The sequence below is a fragment of the Manis pentadactyla genome, chromosome 4, assembly GCF_030020395.1.
Source record: "Manis pentadactyla isolate mManPen7 chromosome 4, mManPen7.hap1, whole genome shotgun sequence".
Taxonomy (NCBI): Eukaryota; Metazoa; Chordata; class Mammalia; order Pholidota; family Manidae; genus Manis; species Manis pentadactyla.
In genome coordinates, this window is record NC_080022.1 from 50,173,468 (window position 1) to 50,193,351 (window position 19,884).

Below are 19,884 nucleotides of genomic sequence, written 5' to 3' on the forward strand. Positions count from 1 at the left end.
TCTTTAAGGGGAAAAATTACAAACTAAGCTTTCTTATCATAGGAAAATTTAGTAAAATTCTTTATGTGGTATTGTTTAGAACTAAAGTAACAGGCATTTTGTTTGATATTAAATATCTGAATACTATAAACATTAATTATCATCTTAATTTATCATGTTTTTATTTTTAAAGAACCAAAAAATATGATAATAAAAACTTCAGATTTTCTCATATTAGTATTATGCTCTCTGTGAAGTACTTTTTAATTTTCAATTTAGAATTATGTTAAACTTTCATATCACAAACTGTAAAAATGGCGGACTGGGGGACTTCACAGTTTATTCAATTATTTTATCTCTATTAGTAAATCTATTACAAATAACTAGCAAACTCATCAAGACAGTTATGTTATATAATACATTTTAAAAAATTAAAGCAAAGGACTTGAACAAATTGAAACAACTGGGATGATCAAGTAGCATTGTCAAAATAATACAGACACTTGTAAAACTATGGATTTGAGTCATAATTTACATTCAAATTTATAAATAAAAAAGAAAAGGGAGGATGAGTTGTGTGAGCCCTTTAAAGCCTTTCCCAATTAAGAAAATTTATCTTGGGAAATAACAGGTGTCTGTATCACTGTTATTATCTACTAAGAAAAGCTCTCTCCTGGTCATGTTACCAAAAAAAAAAATCAAATAGCATTTTAATAGCACCTGATGTAGATGTTGCAAAACATCTTTCTTTCAATTATCTGTAACATAAAATTGAACTGTTTTCTCAAATTTTTACTTTCAGAAACTAAATTGAACACTAATATTTATATTTTGTAACATACTCTAAGGCTAGTATCATACCTATTTTCAGAATTTACCCAAATATTATACTGTCACATAAGGACTTAGGATTTACTGCAATCTGATGTTCAAATAGACTTTCAGAAGATAGTTCTACAAATATACATCATGGAATTTGGAGGAAGAGCAGTGAGGTAGGATTTGCCTTGTTACTTGGTACAATGTCATATGTTTTTACTGACCTGGAGAAGGCTATTCTGCTCTGGCCTTTCTGCTGGCAAATAAGATAACTCAGCCTTACCTGGAGTCACTTGCCTCTTTGAAGTCCAGATCACCACTTATTGCACCCCTAGAACCTACTGTAGGGCCTGGTTACAGAAGTAGTCAGTAAATGTTTTCCAGACTTGAATGCATTTGATAGTTCAATTTTCTTCTTGATTTTTGATAGTGAGTATAAATTTTGTTAAGTGAATAGGGCTAGTAGGAATACTTTGGCAGTTTTGTTTCTATCTGCTATCGTGACAAATTAAAATATGTTTGATTTATTGTCAACTTTATAGCTTCTGGGAGGAATAGCAAACTAACAGGAATAATGTTAAAACCAGAAACACCATTCTTTGGCCTCTTGCTTGAAAAAGCACTTCTTATTTTAATATACCCAAAACATAGCAAGTACCTTACGAACTTTAATTTTTCAGCTCTCAGCCTGGCCCTGCTTACAACACACTGACCATTTCAAGCATAATTGCCAAACTAAAGCACTCTTTATAATTGGTTCTCCTTGCTCTCATTTTGGTTTTCTTTCTTTGGTAAACACAAAGTAAAAACTATGCCAAACTTGCAAAATTTATTGAATGTAAATGCCATTTTTTCAGCATTACTTTACTGAACAAGGCATTACTGACTGAATAAATCTTAGTATCTGCAGTAAACCAAGGCATTATTCTTGCACATTAAAACTTAGAGTATTTTTCCAAACAACCCATTTCTGCATTCATGTGATCCAAGATAGAAACCAACTTCTTTTCTTCAGCCATTAAATATAATGTCCTTCAGGGATCATTCATTTGCATAGGTATACAATCTGCTGATGCAGCACAGCTCATAACTTTCACAGTAAAGAAAGTAAGAGGTATATTAAAAAAGGAAAACAACATCACTGCATAATTTTATGATTTTATAATATTACATTATTTATATAAAGAATATTATATAAAGCTAGAACTAGACTATTTGCATCCCAATTAAGGAAAAATTAACCAAATATGAATTTTCTTAAGCTTTCTCATAAAATATAGGGTATTACATTAATATGTGATATATAATTTTTAACATTGCAAATAAAGGGATAATAATCTCTTATCAGAACTTTAAAAAAAATTTGCTCTAATGTCATAGTACTAAAATACTAATTGGGAAACTAATGACCAGAGAACATTAACACATTACCAAACATGGTGAGTAGTTTCAGTTTGTGGAAAATGGTGGCCAATTATTTTTTATTATAAGAAGTACAGCACAGTATTATTTATCAAGATGAAATAAGTTTTATTTAAATGTCTTTTGTCCCAGGTTAGACTCTGGGATATCTTGGCTAATTTTCCCATTTTCAAAGAAAAGGGGAAAAAAATGAGATCATAGAATGGAGAAAGGTTAGGTTACTTATTTTGAATCCACACAATCCATTCTCCACAATGTTTTCAGAGTGATTTTTTCCTAAACAAAACTGATCTTGTTACCACCAAGTCCTTCAGTAGCTCTCTATTAATGTCAGGATAAATTCTAAAATCTTAAAAGTTGGTCACTAGGCCCAGAGTGTTTCAACCCATATTTACCTCTTCAGCCTCCTCTTGGTACCTGCCGTCCTACTAGCTTGCAGTCTGTTACACTTCTCCTTTTAGCTGTCACCCCAGGCTTCCTCCTCCCCCAGGGGATAACTTATCTTAAGAAAAAAAATGTGCTCTGGCATTCATCAACCTTTCCAAAATGAACGAATGAAGACATGAGTGGATGAACCCATCATGTACCAAAAGAAATATGCAGAATTATACAGACCTTTAGAGTTTTAAAGAACCTTGACTATCAACTAGATTTAAAGGTACTGTTTTTCAGATGAGGAAACTGAGGGGTCCTGGTAATTCAAGTGACTTTCAAAGATCAGACAGTTAGTTAATAAAAGAACTGGGACTAGAATCCAAGATTCCTGATGCTCCTGAAATCAACCCGTAAGTGAAACAAAGGATTAAAGAATTTATTTAACCTTTTTCTCCAAAGATTAACTAAAACTGCTATTTTTCTTCCTCAAAAAATGGTAAGTAGAATTACCATCTAATTCAGCAATTCCACTTCTGAGTATATATCCAAAAACTTTGAAAGCAGGACTCAAACATATTTATATACCATGTTCATAGCAGCGTTATTCATAATAGCCAAAAGGTGGAAGCAACTCAGTTTTCCATCAATGGATGAATGGATAAACAAGATGTAGTCTATATCACAATGGAATAGTATTCAGCCTGAAATAGGAAGGAAATCCTGAACATGTTACAACATGCATGCACCTTGAAGACCTGATGCTCAATGAAATAAGCCCCTCATAAAAGAATAAGCACTGAATAATTCCACTTATATAAGGTCCCTAGAGTAGTCAAATTCATGGAGACAGAAAACAGAATGGTGGTTGCTAGGGGCTGCAGGTAGAAGGGAATGGAAAGTTTTTGTTTAATGGGTTTAAAAGTTTTTGCTTGAAGAGTTTCAGGTTGGGATGATGAAAAAGTCCTGGAAATAGATAGCCATGATGGCTGCATAACAATGTGAATATACTTAATGCCACTGAACTGTACATTTAAAAATGGTTAAAATGGTAAATGGTAGGTATATTTTACTACAATTAAAAAAAAAAAGATTGTCATTTCTCTAAGGGATCTCCCAGTACAGTGTCAGATTCTGCCCTCCCCTCTACTCTGACCTACACAGGCTTTTTTTTTTTCTGTAATGTGGTTGACTCGGAATCCTGATTCTTCACCTACTACTTGGGCTTTGAAGCAAGCCACCCACTTGTCACTGCTTGTATATCCAACACAACAACAGCCCCAGTTCTATAACTTTCCTTGCTGGGATTGCCTTTGCTGACCCCATTTTGAGTCACATTTAGGAAAGAGAGAGGTCAGGAGAGGACGGAGAGCTAAAAGATAGGGACTGAAAGGAGAGTGTGAACTCAAAGTGTCTATGCCATTTTCAGTTCCGGTTTCCTTCCTCTCCACACTATTTTTGGGGAGTAGAATGTGATCTTAGGAATGTTAGAGTGAGTGTGAAAAACCCAGGGTCCGAAGGGTCAGCCTCAACTGGTTCTTTCCTTTCTTTGGTGCTGATTTTTCTGGGCCTATAGACATTGATGTCACCGAGGTGTATTGTAATTTTGCAGTATCGGGAGTGCTGGTAGCACTAGCTAAGGGCATTCAGGTTATAGTTGAGGAGTTCCTAAGAGAGTCATTTTAGAAGATGCCATACTTTCCATGCCCATGTCCTTATGCTGGCTAGAATCCCACCCAGGGATTGAGTACGTGGTTCACTGTGTCATAGTGACAACCCTGGTCTGTTTGTGCGTAAGACAGTGGTGGTGTGGGTACTGGTGGGAGGTTATGTGTTAAGTTTTTCAGGCCTCAAAATGTCTGTGTTTGAATTTGAATTGTTTTATCATATTAATATTGTGTATTTCATAAGTTGTTACCTTTTCTTGTTTAAATTGATTTCTAAGAAACTCAAAATCAAAATTGCAAGTCAACCCTAGAAAGTCCATAGCACCTCATCACATTCACTGCATTTATTTTGGATATAATCTTGGCTTTGATTTCACCTTATTTTTAATAGCCTGCTTCTATCTCTCTCTCTCTTTCTCTCTATAAAAATACATATAAGCACACCAGATATATACTATATATATATATATATTTCGTTTTTTAGTCATATTTATTCTTCCCCTCTTCAAAAAAGTTTTGGAGTGTATGTGTATATCTGTCTATCTATCTATCTATCTATCTATCTATCTATCTATCTATCTATCTATCTATTATTCTTATCTACCTGTCTATCCACACACATCTCCACTCCAAAACCTTTTTGAGTAGAGGCAGGGAAAATATGAATAACTAAATATCCATATTCCTTATTCTGTGATGCATTATAATTGATTGTTGGTAGTATAGGCCTTCACAGAATAGAAATCTAAATTTTCAAACAGTTCCACATTCATGATTTCATTGAATCATCACAAAACCTCAAGAAGTAAGTGAAGCTGATTCTTGTATTTTACAGAGAAGGAGCTAGAGGAAGAGATTGGACTGCTCAAGATCACAAAAAGGAGAGAATAGAGAACCAGGTCCTCTCATAACTCTTAACACCAAGTTACGGTTCTAGCTGTTGTTTTCCCCCCAACCCTCATTTATTTTTCCTGAAATTTATTCTTTAACTCTCTGACCACATTTGGGTAAATCTTTCAGGTACCAGCCTGGATTTTATAGCCATCCCTTCAGGTTAGATAATTAACTGTTTTCTTTCTCTTATCAGATTCACTAACAGTATTTCCTCACTTTTCCAGGCCTCTTTTCAGCTTTGATACTGGAGATAGTTATTTATTCCTTTCCCATTCCTGCAAAATATCCTTTGCATGATGGAATGAAACTGGCACTGGACTGGGGGTTAATTCTTTACCAGCGGTGTGGCCATGAGCCGGCTATTTTGCACTGCTAGTGTCAGTTTTATCATCTGTAAAATGTGGTGGTTGGAGACTTCTGAGTTCCCTTGGAGCTCTACTTCTGTGAACTGCAAACTCATACTTTGCTACCTTCACTTAAGTAAAGAAACAAGATTTCCTCTTTCTGGTCCTCACAGCTCAGTTGTGTGACATCATCTTTGGTCTTCACAATTGTGGTGTGTGTCCAACATAAGAAGGAAGGGTCTGCAGGGTGGAAGAAATGGAGATAGGTGTAAAGTTCAGCTATGCTAGATGAGTAAGTTCTAGAAGCTTTGCAACATAGTGTCTATAGTGCCTCTACAACAAAATAGTATTGTGCCCTTTAAGATTTGTTAAGAGACTAGATCTCATGCTAAATGTTCTTGTCATGGTGGGTGGGGGATAAGGAAACTCTGGAAGGTACTAGATTTGTCTTTTACATTGATTGTGGTGATGGAACCATGGATGTTTGTGTATGTCCGAACTGATGAAATTGTACCCATTAGTATGTGCAGTTCTTTGTGTATCAATTGTACCTCAATAAAGCCGGTTCATTTTTTATAAAACATGGATCCTGAAACCTTCGTAAGACTGTATATCAATGATACTTTAAATAAATAAATAAATAACACAGGTCCATGTGTTTACCTTTGATTATGATTAGAACCAGCTAACCATTAAAATGGTAGTTCAAGAAATTTAGGCTGAACTCTTTCCTAAGTGAGACATCACAGCTAGAGCCATAGGGACAAATGCTAAATGGACTGAATTCTCTTCAGCCACATTCTACATGAATAACCATGAAGAACTCCCTATAGTTTCCTGAGCCTTAGTTTCTTCATTTCTTAGGTGAGAATGACAATGCCTGACTACCTGTCCGGAAGGAGAGTTAAAAGTAATAAAATGTGTGGAAGGCCTGTAAAAAGCAAAAGTCCTACTGTTTATATCTCCCTCCAGCGATAATGCCATGTCTTGCTTCAGTCACACACCTGACCCTGTATTCCATCAGGGTCTAAGGCTAGAAAAGATGACCATTTGTTCATCTAGTAATTCACATTAATTTTTGAGGCTCTACGATAGCACCTTGCTTATAGGGATACAAGGATGAATGAAGTCACTGCACTTTCAAGGAGCTCATATCTAGTTGATGAACACACAAAGCAATAACTGATATATGTTATGAAAAGGGCTGTCCTAGAGATAAGCATAAGCTGTTAGCACACAGGTAGGGTTAGCCACTTCTGCTAAGGGAGCTGGAAAGTAGCATTAAACTGGTTCTTGAAAAAAAAAATGGGTGGAACATGGAGAAAACTTCAGGGACTTCTGGGCACAAAAAATATCACACAAACAAGAGATGAGAGGGTTGGACATGTATAGTGTGTTCTGAAAGTGATAAAAATAGAAAAGTGACTCATTTAGTGTGGCTGGGATAAGGGGATAATAAAGAGAGATTAGGCTAGAAGACATTCTGGAAAAGGAAGTTGATAATAAAATCAGCAGGAAAAATGGGTGAACTTTTTTTAGTCTAATAAATTGATTTTTTATTAAAAAGAAATCAAATGTATTTTGTATCAAGTTGGGGAAAAGTCATAAACTTTTGGAGAGAAAACAATCCAAAGTTGCCATGAGATTGTTTTATCATACTGATTATTACTTATAGTAAAGTCTAGGTAAGACTCTGATGTTCTAGTCTCCGTACCAATGCCCTGCAAGAGGTTTAAGTTTTTATTTGGGTCAACAAAGACCAATTCCTGGAATTCCTGGAAGAGCCTACGTTTTTCAAGGCATAAAGCCAGGCTATCTGGAAACATGAAGCTTTCAGTGGGGTTCACAAACCAAAGTCACCCTATTCAGTGTGCAGCTGATTTTTGGTGGCATGTGGGGGCTGAAGTTACTGGAATACAAATTCACAGGGTTGGAAAAGCCAATAAAGAGTAAACACTCAATCCATGCAAATTATCATGATTGTTACTGGTATTATTTAAGAATTACTTAATATTGGTAGCCTCAAGGATATAGAAGTGACAATTTGTAAGGTAAGGAAAGGTTCTTTCACATATAGGTCTTATACATATTGTAGGTATTTGGACTTTGGGGAGAGTATGGAAAAACTGCATTCCTTTGGTTCCTGTTGATCAAAGTCCCTGAAAAGTTATGTGGGTCCCCCTTCTTTCCTCACCTCTTTCCTACCCTCTATTCTTTCCTCCCTTTCTCTCTTACTCATTCCTGCTCTGCATAGTTCAGGACTTCATCTTCACTTCTTTCTAGCTTTGCCTCCATTGCTAGAATGATCTTTTTCATTTGCAAATCTTACTTTGTATATCTTTTGGTTAAATACCAGTCCCCCAAGGAAAAGTTTAAATGGCTCACAAGGTTTTCTACCACCTTGCCTCAGCCTTCCTTTCTAACTTCATCTCTAGGTACTCATAAGCTAATACTAGCTAGAGCAGCTAGCCACGTTTGGATACCTCCCATTCTCTGGCCCACTGCATACCCAGACATCACTGCACTTCTTTAGACAGGAATGCCTTGCTCTTTTCCTGTCCCTCTGACAAATGCATCCTCTGGCCCAACACAAATGTCATTTCTTCTCTTTTAACTTACTGTGACTCTTTCTGCACTTTCAGGCAAAATCAGTCATTCTACCATCTGATTTCTGACTGCCCTTTTTGTATACTTAAGTTGGTGTTTATCTTCCCCATTGAACCAAATGCTTCTTGGAGGGAGGGATAATGTCTTACTCTCTGTATCCCCAGCCCTTGGCACATCCAATGGACCTAGAACATAGTACATATTAAACAGTATTATTAGTATTTTAGCTACCATATATTGAGGACACATAATGTACTAGGTAATATATATACATTTTCTGAATATCTTTCATTTTCCACATGAGGAACCTAAAGCTTACAGAGGTTAATTTGCCGGTAATCACATAACAGTACCAATATTAATACCTAAGTTGGACTCCAAAGCCTATACTATGTTATTCTTGGTTACAAGGAGATATAAAACATCACTTTGGAAATGGTACTAACCTATCACATTAAACTGAGTTAGTGAACTGCAGACAATGCACACAAAACCCACTGTTACCACTTACTGGCATGGCCTGGCTTGCTTAGCTTTGGGTATTTTTCAGACCATGGTATCTACAAAGCAACTCAATACAAGTTGATAATTCTTGTGTACTTCAAAAGCTCTTAGCTCTTAACAAAACAGTCCTTCATTCCCACAATACGTTGATGTCCTATTTCACAGTTGTTATTGTAACCATTTCAAGGTCACAGAGCCTAGCTCACAGCTGAAGTAGGCCTAGAACTTGCCTAGAACATTTTGGTTACTAAATTTTTTTCCCTTTTTTCTTAGCCACTACATTCCATCAAATGTATTTCTAGGTGAAAGTAGTAAGCCAAATGGAAATGGATGCTCAATGGAGGAAGCCAGGGTTAAATGTCAGACTTTCTAGAGCAAGACAATATCTGAATGTATAAGAGGCATACCAAAACAGCAAAGCTTGTTTAACACCAAAGGCAGTCACAGTCTGTATCTCCCAGTAATACTGCATCAGTTAGCTAGTTGTAAAATGCAAGCCTACAACCAAATATTTGGTTCATAATAATACAGAAGTTTTCTCTACCTCTAATTTAACTGTGCAACTTCCTGTTATTAATTAATTAGGCACCTACACCAAGGACGGTTAGGAAAATCAGACAACTGCCAGGTTGCTTCCTATTCCTTCTGACTTACTGAATAATTTTTATCAAGTGAGCTAATCACACATTTTCCTGTAACTCAGTTTTTCGGCAAAATGTCCTAAACTGCTTAACTAATTCAACAGCAAACACGTATTTTTAAAAGCCATAGCCTGAATTTAAAGAGACATTCCCTCCCTTTAGAATTGTCTTTCCCTGCACCACCACTGCACCAATGGCTAGTTTGTTGTTTGAAACAAACCCATAAAAGGTTGACATTGAAATGGTTTTAAAGAGGCTGGGTTAATGAAATGAGATGAATCAGTGAGACGAAGGACTTAATGTTCCAATAACTATCTTTCAAAACCCCTCCTTTTAAATGTCAAAATACAGCCCTTGTCTGGTGGTGGGGGCGGGGTGGAGGTGGCGCGGGATGGGAGGTGGAGTGATGCGTTAAACTTTGCAGAACCCAGGTTTTGTAAGGATATCGACAAATTAGATGTTTGGCAATTAAACTAGAATTTCACTGAATCTCCTGCTTTAAAGGAGCAGCTTTATTCTTGAAGGAACCCACCTAATAATTTTATGTTCAGTCATCTCCAGAGTACAGCCAATGTCTTTTCCTTTCCGATCCTAGAGTAAGAAGCCTTATTTCACTGCAAGTTCTCTGTGACATTTTGCGCTTTCATGATTTAATACACCAAAGAGGATCTTTAACTCTTGGTCTACACCAGTGCAAATAAAGGTTAAATCTCTCACTAACCATCATGAACTAGCCTAATAACTCACGAGAGGCTATGGAAAAAGAAACCGAGAAAGCAGGTGTGCAGACTTGAAGTCTTAAAACATGCAAAACTCGCACAACCGCAGGCAAAGGTAGTATGTCCTCACATTGCCCTAGTGCAGGCTGAGAGGTCCACAAGCAGGGTAACTTCTACCGCGTCAACAGCACAATCCCGGGAGCGGGGCCTAGTAACACAGGGGCTTTTCTTCCCAACGGTGCCCTGACAGGAGCTTGCGCTGAATGCCGGGTCTCCTATTGGCCACGCGCCGTGGGAGAGGAGGAGACTGGCGGGGAGAGAGACGGGAGGAGGGGAGAGGGGGCAAGGCCTTTTCCCAGCCCCCTCCCGGCCCCCTCCGCAGGCAGCAGCCGGCGCCTTGTGCGAGGTTACTATGCAAATTGCAGCGATTGCGGAAATAAACAAGGGAATAGGGAGAGGAGAGAGGGCTGCGAATCGATTGCAACTTCTGCAAAGTCTCGTACAATCCAAAGCGCACCAGGCAAAACCAGAGAGAATCTGAGAACCAGCCAGGCCGGGTTGGATCGCTTTCAAAAGAGGAGAGAGAGAGAGAGAAACAGTGAGAGGGAGAGCGCGCGCATTGCATTTGCAAAAGCCTTCTGATTTGGAGTAAAAAAAAAAAAAAAATTCCCCAAGAAGCCTGCAATTGGCCAACAGCTTTAAAAAAAATCTCTTCCGGGTTTTCAACGGTTCCAAGTTTATTTAGATATTTTCTTAATGCAAAAAAAAGGGGACAGCAAATGAAGCAATTCGTCTGAACATTTTAAAGTTTCTCACGTACTCTTTTTACATTGCAATGGTACGTGGTACATCTTAAACTTTCTATTTTGCGTTTATGCGATATGTGTTTTATAAACAACAATGATAGAATGATTTTGTTTAATGAATAAGATTTTAAAATTACTCTAGCTTTCATATGTGTTTAAGTGATTGCTGGGTAAATGTCTATTGTGGTGTTTTTTTTAAAACATGTAGCTTTGTGGATGGCTTTCTTTTCTTTTTCTTTTAGCTGTGGGCATCAGAGACTGGGTTTCCTTTTTTTTCCGAGATTTAAAAAAATCGCTGAGCTTGACAGATTTTTTTCCTCCTAGCGCTTGCTCCGTTCCAGAAAGGGGGGAAAAAATCCTGTACGTGCTCGGTTCTGTAATAAGACGTCTGGCCTCAGCAGTCAACCTAACCCGAAAAGAAATGTCTGGACCGGGAAAATAATTGACGATTCGATCCTCTAATCAATGGGATAACATGGGAGATTGACAAAACCTTTATCCAATCATGAGGAAGCGTGGGTGTACAATGGTTCTCAGTAGCCAGAGAGGGCGGGGCAGAGAAGATCTGAAGTTCTCTGAGGCTCTGAAGGGGATGGTGTGGTTCAAGCTGTCAAAGCTCCGAGCTCTTCCGGATTTAGCAAGCACAATAGGAAAGAGTTTTCGCGATTAAGAAAAACAAAACAAACCTCCAACCGATTGGGGGATTTTTGCGTGAATTGTACGCCTTTTTCATTGACTTTTGGAAAAAGTTAGAAAATTCTGATAGATAAATATTTAACTTTGCTTTGTTATTTTTAAATTCAGAGAAGCTGTTAACTGGTGTGGAAGGCAGCGTTCAACTTTTAAAAGTGTGTGACTTGCTTGAGCTCTGGGACTGTAGTGAGCTTTGCATTACAAAACTTCTTACTTTGTCTTAGAAGCTTTGGCTTTTCATACTTTGAAGGAATAGGCAACCTCTCTTCTTGAACTCTAACAACAGTTTTAAGGGAAAGAGAATGTTACACAGGTGGACTGAAAGCTGTTTCATACATTTGAAAGGAAAAGGGGCAGAAAGTGTTTTTTCTTGAATTCTGCTGTTTAAATATACGGTCAGTAGTGAATAAGGTATTAAGACTGGCCAAGTTCACATTTCTTCTTGTTTCCACAACAACCCCCGTGGAGGGTGTGTGTGGAAGATTGCTGACTTGCTAACTCTTAGCTGGAGTCTGGCCTCTTTGGACAAGTCTTTGACACCAATCCAGTGGAAACCAACTGCAGTAGCTTGTCTTGGAGACAGTAACTGGCAGCTTCTGACTAAAATACATCCATCTCTTCCTTCCCTCTGAGCACTGTAGACACCTAATTCTGTTGGGAAGTGAATGGAAAATAATATGGGCTCTTTCCCATGTTTGGATTAAATTCCCATTGAGCTATTTCCCAAGGCTTTAGGCCTTCTAATCAAATTTAGTTTGGAAATTTGATGTAAGAATCGACTTGGATGCTCAGTTCAGCAACATGATTCAATTTAACATTATATGTATATAAGAAAAATCTGCACACAAGTGACCAGGAGGTCAAAAAACTAGAGGAGGAAAATGTTGGAAAATGCTAGAGACAAAGTTAGTCTTGGTAAGAACTACAGAGTTAATGGCATTGTCACTTATGAACCCCAATTTTATCTTCACTGCTTTGGGCACTAAAATCTAAATCATATTAATAAGATATTCCTATTGAGTAACCTCTGAGATGAGAGGTATTTGAGATGTACATATAAGTGAAACCTTATTGACGTAATTTATATATCTAAGAGGATTTCACTAAAGCTGGCAAGGTAACATTTCTGCAAATAAAACAGTAAATGCAAGGCTGGGCTCTGTGCCAGGAAGAATATGGATAGCAGAGAGCATGACAGGAGGCTCCTTTGCACAGAGACAATCCCATTTCAAGGCAGCCTCCTAGCACTTGCAAAATAAATGATCAGAGCAGTTATTTCCAATAAGGGGTTTACCCTTCCTAACAATGGATCGTTTATATGATTGCACTGAACTAGTTTCCTATTTCACCTGTTTCCTATACTGCTCTCTACTATCCTTTCTTGTCTCTTCCCTCTCTCTCTGCTCTCTCTCGAGTGCCTTAGTATCTTTAAGAACTCTGAACAAGGATTTACTTTTGCAACTTGGAAGAGGGGAGAGAGTTGAAAATGTTTTTTACCCCCAGACTGCCCTTTGAGGAACATCTGTTTCTTTGTGTGTGTGTTTAAATTTATGCCTGTTGGAGAGAAAGTTACCAGAAGCCTTTCTGTAACTGTAACTCTTCTACTGTATTTTTCTCAGTCATGTTTCCAAAGGCTGTAGTTGGAAATGTGCTTTGTAGTGTTTCCCCCGCCTTCCCCCGCCCTCCTTCCCGCGGGGGAGGGAGCGGGAGCTGGCGGAGATAGGAGAGAAAGCAGGAGCGGATGTGAAGGGCTTTGGTGCTGAACTTGGATCCAGCCCTTGCCTAGAGGGCGCAAACAATCGTCCCAGATCCAAAAGTCTTACGAAGGGCGCCAAAAGTTACTTAAGATAATACTGCTAACCGCAGAAAGCTGGAAATCGCGGGCACATTCACTGCTGCAACAAAAGAAGTTTTTAAAGCAGAAATATCAGCATTAAATTACTTCCCCCCCATTTTTTATACACCAGGGAGACGTGCCAGTCCTTTTTAAAAAATTCTTTTTCTGTGCTTGAGAGTCAATTAAAAGTAAGAGTCTTTGCTTTTTTGGAAAGAGGCGGATGTGAAGTCTACCTTTTAATACACCAAAAGAAAGATTTTAATCTGCTCTGGAAGAGAGCTTCCCGAGAGTGCACACTCGGAACAATAACTTCTCACTGTGCCTCAGTTACATGTTGGGACCGTCAGCCAGAAACTTCTATCGAGGAAACTTGGAGCGAGTTGAAGTTATAGATCCCAGCAAAGGTTCTCGTGGCCAGGGAGGTTGTCTTTGTAACTCGGCTTGGCTTTTAGGACATTTCTCCCCATTGCAATCCAACAGGAACCCAAGGAAAAGCAGTTGTTTAGTTTGGAAAAATAGGACTATTTCATTAAAGATTCAAATCTTTATTTTCCCTTCCCCCTTAATAAGCTATGTGAGAGATTTCCAAGGATACTTAGGAGCGGGATGTGTGAAAATGGTCTCTTGAGTATTCAGGAATTATTTTAGCAATAAAGTAACTGGAGAACAAACATAAAATAACTTTAGACAGATGCAGAATATTTAAGAGGAGTTCGTTTTGCTTTATCCAGTAGCATATTTCTTGCCCTTGCTTTAAAAGGGGGTGATGGGGGAGTATCTGAGAGTCATCTTAACACATCACCTCACCCTTACCTGAGGAGTGGGCATTCCTACAGGAGCTTCCTGTTTTCAGAGGTTCTGTAGCTAACCTCTGCCAAGGAGCAGAGAGCGGACTTCCCTGTCTGGGTGCCAGTGTCTTTCAAAATGATACACACTCATCTTTCCTTTTGGAATTTTGAAAAGGATTCACAAATGCAGCAGGTTACAAACTAGAGTGGTGGAGAGGAGGAAGAAGAGATGAGATGGGGTCTGGAGTAAGGAGGTATATTCTCCCCAACCCTCCAGCAAGGAGGAGAACCTAGAGAGAAAATATGAGGTTAAAAAAACTGGAAAAGCAGGCTTATTGGCAACTTGCCAAACCCTAAAAACCACCCCCTTTACTGCCAAAACAATACTTTAGCAAACCTAAAATAATTGCAGGAAGCTCTTTTCCATTTTAAGAACTATTACCTGGGGGAGGGAAAAAGAGGGGATTCTTAAAAGGCACCCTTCCAGAGGTGTCCCTTGAACAGGGATAGTAATGAAAACTGTGTCCAGTTCTGGGCACGCGTTTGTGGACCAGAATATCTCCCTTCCTTTAGGGGACATCCCATTTGTTTCCCTCCCAAAATGAAAAAGATGTCACAGCTAAGCCACTGTTGGTGCTGAACGTGATAGAACTTTTTCCATGGCGTCTGTATTCAAACCCACTAGTTTCACAGTCCTGGGAGGGAGAACGCTCATTAATCTCCATCTCTCTTTCTCCAGACAAGCCTCCTCCCTCCAAATTCGGTGAATCTTCTGTGTGAAATTATTCCCCACTACCCCCGCTTCTGAATGCCATAGGACTGAAGCTGCACAAAGTTTGCAGGATTTTGTGCATAATTACCCCTACCGACGATCTATTCCCACAGAAAGCCCCGTTGGAGAGATTACAATGCTTTGAGCCGTACCGCATTTCAGAAGCGAAAAAAAAGTTACCTAGGTCTAATTTTTAAAAGAAATTTGCATACATGCAAATTTGCCCCCCGGCCTTCTCCTGGGTTCTCTACCTGCCCGCACAGTGAGCGGGGAGTGCAGGGCAACCTGGCAAAGTTACCCAAATCCTCCACTGAGGTCCGCGAAGGTCTGCGGCGGGGGTGGGGGGATGGGGATGAGGAAAAGTAGTTTTGTTTGCTTAAGCACATCCTGTGGCAGCCTATAGCTGCCCGGGAGGACAGACTGTAACTGCTCCTCACTGCGTTACCCAGTAATGCGCTGAGCGGGGGAAGCGGGGGCGGGGGGGGGTGCGAGGGAGCGAGGGAGCCAGCGAGCGAGGGAGCGAGAGGGAGCGAGCGAGGGAGCGAGCGCGAGCGGCCGCGGAGGCTCGGGACCCGGCTGGCCGCGCGGCGCCGCAGCCGCCCCCTCCCCCACGCCCCCTCCCCCCGGCGGCGGCGCGAGCGGGCGGCGGCCGTGCGGTGCGGTGCAGAGCGGAGGCGGAGGCGGGCGCGCGGGCAGCTCGCGGGCACCCGGCCGGGCGGGCGCGGGAGCGGGAAAGGGTGCACTATGCCTTTAACGCCCGCGTACAGTAGACATGTATAGTGGAGTGTAGGGAAACTCTAGGCGGGGTTAAAGTTCAGCTCATGGAGCGGCAATAGCGCTGGCTGGCTGGCTGCAGTTGAGCCGAGTTGGAAATGTGAACGCAAGAAGCAGGCTTGATTTTTTTTTTCTACCCCCTTCTGTCTCTCTCTCTTCCTCTCTCCCTCTTTCTCCTCTCTCACCCGCACTCACGCACACCTCCAAACCGCACATCTAGACGCACACGCACACCTCACCGCCCGGCAGTTATGTATTCTCCGCTCTGTCTCACCCAGGTAAGCAGCTGTTTGATGCGGAGCGGGTGAGGGGCAGGGGTGCGGGGGCAAACCTGGAGCTGGGCAGGGGGTGCCGGGGACCGTCGCGCGGGCTGGGCCCGGGGCATGTGTCTTGGTGTGTGCCCGAGTCTGCGCGTATTTCTGTGTGTGTGCGCGTGTGCTCTTGGGGTGGGGGGGTAGAAACAGCTTTAAGAAAGTAACTTTGTTTCCATGCGGGTGCATTCCTCTTACACGGCCATTTGTGTGGGCACATGGCTAATGGCGCCCTCTTATTAATGCGTTAATTAATATCGGGGCGATTGACTGCGGAACGTCGGTGTTCGCGGACGCCCCGCACGTGTTCCGGCGGGGCTGCAGCCCATGACACGCTGAAATCTGGACTCAGCGTTTCTACAGCCGAGAGGCCCGTTTCTGTAGTTGCGCGGCTCCCGCGGAGGGGACCGCCGACGGAGCCCCCCGCACAGCCCGCACGCTCGGGCGGCTGAGATCCCCGGGTGCGGGAGAACTCGCGTCCCCGCGCCCACGGCCCGCTTGCGGAGCTCGCGCCGCGCAGCAGCCTCCCCAAACTCTCACTTTTGCTTATTGTTTGTCAGCCTTTGGGGTCCGGCCGCGGCAGGGACGCGGGCCGGCGTCCGGGTCCCCGGTCGGGACAGCGCCCCGCGGACGCTGGCGGCCAGCGGCGAGCCGGCCCCTGGGCTCGGCGGAGCGGGTCTGCGTGGCCGCGCGTCCCCCGCGCGGGCCGGGTGGAGCCTGCGTCCGCTTCGCGCGCCGCCCGCTCGCTTTCTCGAGTGAAAGTTTCGGTGCCGGGACGAGCCCACGCTGCGCAGGGCGGCAAGCGGAGGCCGCGGGCCGCGGAGCGCCGGGCGTAGCTGGGCTCCCGGCCGCGAGCCTGAGCGGCGACCCTGGCCGGACACGGCTCCCCCCGCCGCCGCCGCCGCCGCCGCCGCCGCCGCCGCCGCGCCGCGCTAGTCGGGCCGCTCCGCGCGCAGGACGGGGGCAGCTTTTCCCTTCCTCCTCAACTCGGTGCGAGGGTCTCTCTCGCCCCACCGCCCCACCTCTCCGTGCCCTCCCTTTACATCCCTCTCCTGTCTGCACCACCCCTAGGCAAAATACTGCTGCTTCATGGCTCCAAATCTGGTCCCTTTTGATATATTATTTATTTTCTTTGAGTAAAAGGCATTAAGTCAAAGTGATTGTGCGCTAAAAAAAATTTTGAAAAAAAAGTGTGAGCCTTCATTCTGTTTTGGTACATTACGATCTGACCATTAATCACCTACATGAAGTTGTATGCTTCATATAAAATGTTTATTCACCACTCCCTTAAACCTGCTACCACTTCTTGCCTTCATTTCGCAGGAGATAACGGTTTAACCCGATCACTTCGTGGAAGGCTAGAAAGTATCAGTAGTTTTCTCTTTCCACTCTGGTTTCTGGGTTTATTTCCCACATGACATCCCTTCTTACTGGAGTATGTAATAGTAATAATACAGATTATTTGATCTCAGAAGATTCTTAAATGCATCTTTTATTTATAGTCTGTTTGGGATTTAGGCCTAGCATTAATAATGGATAGCAGTTGCGTTTAGTGATTGTTAAAGTTTTTTATTTTTTCCTAACAAACTTCCAAAGTTCCTATTTTTGTAACTTGTGGAAGTATGGAATGAAACTTTTCCAACCACTTCTGGCAGGGTTCACAATTGCATATGGATAAGATGCAAAGTGTAAGATAATTTGAATGAGTTATGACTACAGTGAAAATGCTGAGATTCGAAGGCTGAAGTTCTTGTTGGCAAAAGTTTGCAACACACAGAACTTGTAGATGATACCAGTGTGCGGCAATACTGGAAAAGGACCTTAACAAACACATGAATGTCTTCTCAAGTGAGCTCTTAGAAGATGGATTTATGTTTTGGTGTAATGCATATATAAAGATACCTGTGTATCCATGCAGGCCCGGGGCATAGTCAGGTATTTAACAAAGTTGGATTCTCTTGGTTCATGAGCTACTATCATAGTATGAAAGTTGTTTTTTTAAAAAAACGTATTTGGCGGTGTGATTGATACACTCACTAGGCCTTCTTCTGGAAACATTACTAAAAGAAATGCTTACCTAGTGTAATAGTTTGTGAAGAAAATGTACACTAAATAGTGAATGAGGGCCATATATTTTATGAGTTCTTCTGAAAATTGATTTATAATTTATTTAACTTACAGAATATTTGTAAAGCTTTAGAGCCAGTTTAAAAAGAAAAAGGTATTTTTTTGGTCCTTAAAGTCCAGTAAGCACAGTGATAAAAGTTGTCTAAATGAAAGATAAACTCCATGTATAGGCATGCAATTTTTAAAAACTTTATCAATAAAATGCCAGATACCTTGTTTTAATCCATATAGGCATATCACAACCAAGTCATTTACCTGACTGTAGAATGATAACCCAGTAGAAATTTATAGTGAAACTTTAAAAGAAGTAGTTCTAGAAATATCAGCATTCAGTGGTTCTTCAACTTGGCTTACTTAACAAACAGATCAACATTTAAGATGCTGATTCAAAGTCATACTGCTTTTGAAACAGGTTTTCAGGTTTATTTTTATTGGTGGCCTGTAACTTTCTCACTGAGTATATATGTAAAATATTCTGTTTCCTCCTGTATATTTTGAAATATTACATAGCTTATGGCGATATGTGCAGCAACATGATTTATAAGGGCATACTTTTTTTTTAAACTCATTTATGCTACGTCTGGACATTTCCTATAAGTTAATGGTATTTTTTAGTTTTGATGACCTGGAATATTTCTAACCGTGAGTTGAGAAAGATAACTAGCACTTAATATTGCACATGAGTAAAGTTATACAAAATACTGTGCCCTTTTATTGGCACATTCTTAAAAGCATTGGGGAGTAGTAAGTTGTGAATACTTTTGATGCAAAATTGGGGGCTTAGATTATTTTTCATGATTAGTTGACATAGTTGGCCTCATTTAAGGATTTTATGATGAGATATATGGGCATTTTGTTGGCAGGTAAACAAAATCCTTCTGAACACGAATGAAGACGGTTCGCCGTTCTATGAGAAGTATATTGGGAGAATCTTCGAACAGTTAAACGCTGTATTACAATGCTTATTTAAAATGCTTGTTATTAATAAAGCTTTTAAATACAATAACATGTTCACACCCATATTATTTGGAGCTAAGTTGTTCTTTGCATTATAAAATGGGGCTGAGACTTTAAAATGAAATCCTTTTTTGGTGAAAGCTCACTTTGTAGTTAAGATAGACTCCAGGAGTTCTTTGCATAATACCACAGAGCCTTGGTCCCTAGCATGTCCTGTGTATATAAGAAAATCAGTCAATGTGAAGGACTGTTTCAAACCCAAAATTTATGTATTTTAGAGCACTTCGAGGATGAGCTCAGAATTTAGTAATGTTTAAATGCTTTGCGGTTTGGTTTGGCATGTAGTGTATTAGATAAACTGCAACTTGAAAAATGCCCCCTCCCCTTGCCCCATTTCTTTCTTCTAAAGTATGGCAATAAAGATTCTTAAACATGAGAAATTTGGAAATGCTTATGGTTTATAGTAAAGAATAATATCATCCTTGTAATTTTCTCTGTACCCTCTCCACTTAAAGAATGTACATGTTATAAAAGCTGACTTTTCTTTTGGATTCCTTTATTGAAAAAGCAGTTTTCAAAGCTAAACTTGAAATACAGAGCCTGAAATTTGTTCAGAGAGGGAAAAAAAACAAATGTCAATTATTGAAATGATTTATTATGTATTACATGGATATATACTTACCTTTAAAAATCAGTCACATGTAGTATTCAGATGATTATGACTTAACAATATTTAACAGACCTGATTGTTAAATGTTTTACCAATTTTAACCACTCAGTTTACTTCTGAACATTAAAAAATTTTTAAATTACTTTAATAGTAATAATATTTTGGACAGTACTGGTACTTA

General features: G+C 40.5%; 1 protein-coding gene across 10 annotated transcripts in view; it reads left to right on the forward strand.

Moving 5' to 3' along the window:
• Nucleotides 1-10,676: 10,676 nt before the first annotated feature.
• Nucleotides 10,677-19,884, forward strand: part of NFIA (nuclear factor I A) — a 351,544-nt gene continuing 342,336 nt past the window's right edge. For 2 of the 10 annotated variants that reach the window (XM_057500255.1, XM_057500259.1), the window contains exon 1: nucleotides 15,349-15,916. In XM_057500255.1, the coding sequence (XP_057356238.1) occupies nucleotides 15,890-15,916 (27 nt within the window). In that variant the 5' untranslated portion in view covers nucleotides 15,349-15,889. Of the gene's footprint in view, nucleotides 10,807-15,347; nucleotides 15,917-19,884 lie in introns of those variants that run through there. The other 8 variants (XM_057500262.1, XM_057500260.1, XM_057500256.1 and 5 more) reach the window with 7 other exon arrangements.